This window comes from Galeopterus variegatus, unplaced genomic scaffold (genome assembly GCF_000696425.1).
Source record: "Galeopterus variegatus unplaced genomic scaffold, G_variegatus-3.0.2 Scaffold6384, whole genome shotgun sequence".
NCBI lineage: Eukaryota > Metazoa > Chordata > Mammalia > Dermoptera > Cynocephalidae > Galeopterus > Galeopterus variegatus.
The window spans coordinates 38,100-41,044 of NW_007732495.1; the positions used below are offsets into that span (position 1 = coordinate 38,100).

General features: G+C 46.6%; 1 protein-coding gene across 1 annotated transcript in view; it reads right to left on the minus strand.

Annotated features, from left to right (window-relative positions):
* Nucleotides 1-347: 347 nt before the first annotated feature.
* The window catches only part of PGBD2 (piggyBac transposable element derived 2), a 28,356-nt gene continuing 25,758 nt past the window's right edge, over nt 348-2,945 (minus strand). The window contains 2 exon segments of the mRNA XM_008590813.1: nt 348-790; nt 2,533-2,825. Of these exon segments, the coding sequence (XP_008589035.1) occupies nt 350-790; nt 2,533-2,825 (734 nt within the window). The 3' untranslated portion in view covers nt 348-349.

The window sequence follows — 2,945 nt, forward strand, 5'->3', positions numbered from 1 at the left end:
TTACTGTTCATGCAAGTTTTTCTTTGATTATCCTTACAAGGACTCAAATATAGCCCAAAGCAAAATTTTTATTTGAATAAAAAGGGGTCCATAAGTTTAAATACAGTATAAAATACAGATCTGCAAATACTTAAGCTTACTTAAAGCGTTTACATATAGACATAAAAGAACACAATACAAAAGATCATTGTAAGAGGGTAGGAAGAAAATACAGAACCAAATCATCAGAGATTCAGGTCTTTTTCCAAAACAAATAGAACAAAGTGACCGACTGCTGTATGTTATTAGCTATAAATATCTCATCACAAACAAAAGCAAGCGCAGCTTGCGGTGTCACCGGCTTGCGGTGTCACCGGATGTGGTACTCCCTAAAGCACTTGGCATGGACACCCTTCTGGCACTTCTCACAGCGGGTGTTGGTCTGTGAGTGGCAGAGGGCGCACCGGGTTCTCTTGTCCTGGTGGATGATCCAGTGGCCGATCATATCGAAGCGGCTCTCGGTTTCCAGCCGCCGGCTCCGCCTGCCTTGTGAGGACGCGTCAGCGTTGCTCTCCAGATACACACAGGCGATGTACCTCCGGAAGGCGAGGAGGTCCACCTGGGCGTCGTGGGAGCAGATCCTGTGCAGCTGCCAAGCATTGTTGAGAGCGGCATCAATGACGTAGCCAATGAAGCTCGAATACCACTTCATGCCCCGGATCTTCACCTTGTACTTGGCAATATTCTGGTCCATCCGGCCGACACCCCCCACCTTCTCCTGATACAGCTTCACCAGAGATGGCTGCTGGACCTGCGTCCGTGTTCTGGCTGCTCCTGAGTGACGGCTAGTCAGCCTCACTGGCTCTATGCCCACAGCGTTGGAGCAGATGTTGACCACACTGCTGTCGTGCCAGCGGCACACGATGATCTCCTCAGTCTNCAATACATTCCCCCTAAGTTCAGAAATTTATAAAGCTGAAATTTAAATAAGTGAGGAAATACATGCAGGGCACTTCAAAAAGTTCACAGGAAGATTGGTAGCATCTTTCCATTCCATTTTTCCATGAACTTTTTAAAGTACCCCTGTATAACATTTAATAAACTATGCTGACCACCTTTTGGGGAAAAAAACAGATCTCTGCTATTTATAAAAATGGACTTCACATGGATATATGTATATTAAGTATGGAAAGTATTTTTATCAAGAAAATATGAACTGTGCAACTGTAGCCTTCTGAATAAGTACAATGCGGATTATCTATCCCTGGACAGTTTAATACCTTAGACTAACATGAAATGAACGTGATTAAGAAGTCCTTCATCATACTGATATGACATTTACATACTATGCCTATATCTTAAGGTTATAAACCATGGCATACAATGGTAAAACCTTTTTACTGTTCATGCAAGTTTTTCTTTGATTATCCTTACAAGGACTCAAATATAGCCCAAACCGAACCTGGGGCCTTGGTGTTATCAGCACTGCACTCTCCCGAGTGAGCCACGGGCCAGCCTGTGATATGACATTTACATACTATGCCTATATCTTAAGGTTATAAACCATGGCATACAATGGTAAAACCTTTTTACTGTTCATGCAAGTTTTTCTTTGATTATCCTTACAAGGACTCAAATATAGCCCAAAGCAAAATTTTTATTTGAATAAAAAGGGGTCCATAAGTTTAAATACAGTATAAAATACAGATCTGCAAACACTTAAGATTACTTAAAGCGTTTACATATAGACATAAGAGAACACAATAAAAAAGATCACAGTAATAGGGTAGGAAGAAAATACAGAACCAAATCATCAGAGATTCAGGTCTTTTTCCAAAACAAATAGAACAAAGTGACCGACTGCTGTATGTTATTAGCTATAAATATCTCATCACAAACAAAAGCAAGCGCAGCTTGCGGTGTCACCGGATGTGCTACTCCCTAAAGCACTTGGCATGGACACCCTTCTGGCACTTCTCACAGCGGGTGCTGGTCTGTGAGTGGCAGAGGGCGCACCGGGTTCTCTTGTCCTGGTGGATGATCCAGTGCCCGATCATATCAAAGCGGCTCTCGGTTTCCAGCCGCCGGCTCCGCCTGCCTCGTGAGGACGCGTCAGCGTTGCTGTCCAGATACACACCGGCGATGTATCTCCGGAAGGCGAGGAGGTCCACCTGGGCGTCGTGGGAGCAGGTCCTGTGCAGCTGCCAAGCATTGTCGAGAGCGGCATCAATGACGTAGCCAATGAANTCAAAGCGGCTCTTGGTTTCCAGCCGCCGGCTCCGCCTGCCTCGTGAGGACGCGTCAGCGTTGCTGTCCGGATACACACCGGCGATGTATCTCCGGAAGGCGAGGAGGTCCACCTGGGCATCGTGGGAGCAGGTCCTGTGCAGCTGCCAAGCATTGTCTCGAGAGCGGCATCAATGACGTAGCCAATGAAACTCGAATACCACTTCATGCCCCGGATCTTCACCTTGTACTTGGCAATATTCTGGTCCATCCGGCCGACACCCCCACCTTCTCCTGATACAGCTGCACCAGAGATGGCTGGGGGACCTGCGTCCGTGTTCTGGCTGCTCCTGAGTGACGGCTAGTCAGCCCCACTGGCTCTATGCCCACAGCATTGGAGCAGATGTTGACCACACTGCTGTCGTGCCAGCGGCACACGATGATCTCCTCAGTCTCATCGACTCTGTAATCGAATGCGCCCCTCTTCCTTTGCTTCAGTTCTTTGGAATCTTTAAGGGGACATCACTCAGTCCTGTATTCGTGAACAGTTCCTGTGGCCTTCACCCCCTTTTTCTTCAAAATGGATATCAGTTTAACACTTGTAAAAACCTTGTCAAAAATATGTTGTATGGCAGAAAGCCACGCTCCTGAAGTGCATCCACAAATTTTATTACCGTAATGCCTCCTAGATCCAAGCCCCTGTCTGGCTTGGTGAAGAGTGTGCCCTGAGAGGGCTCAAA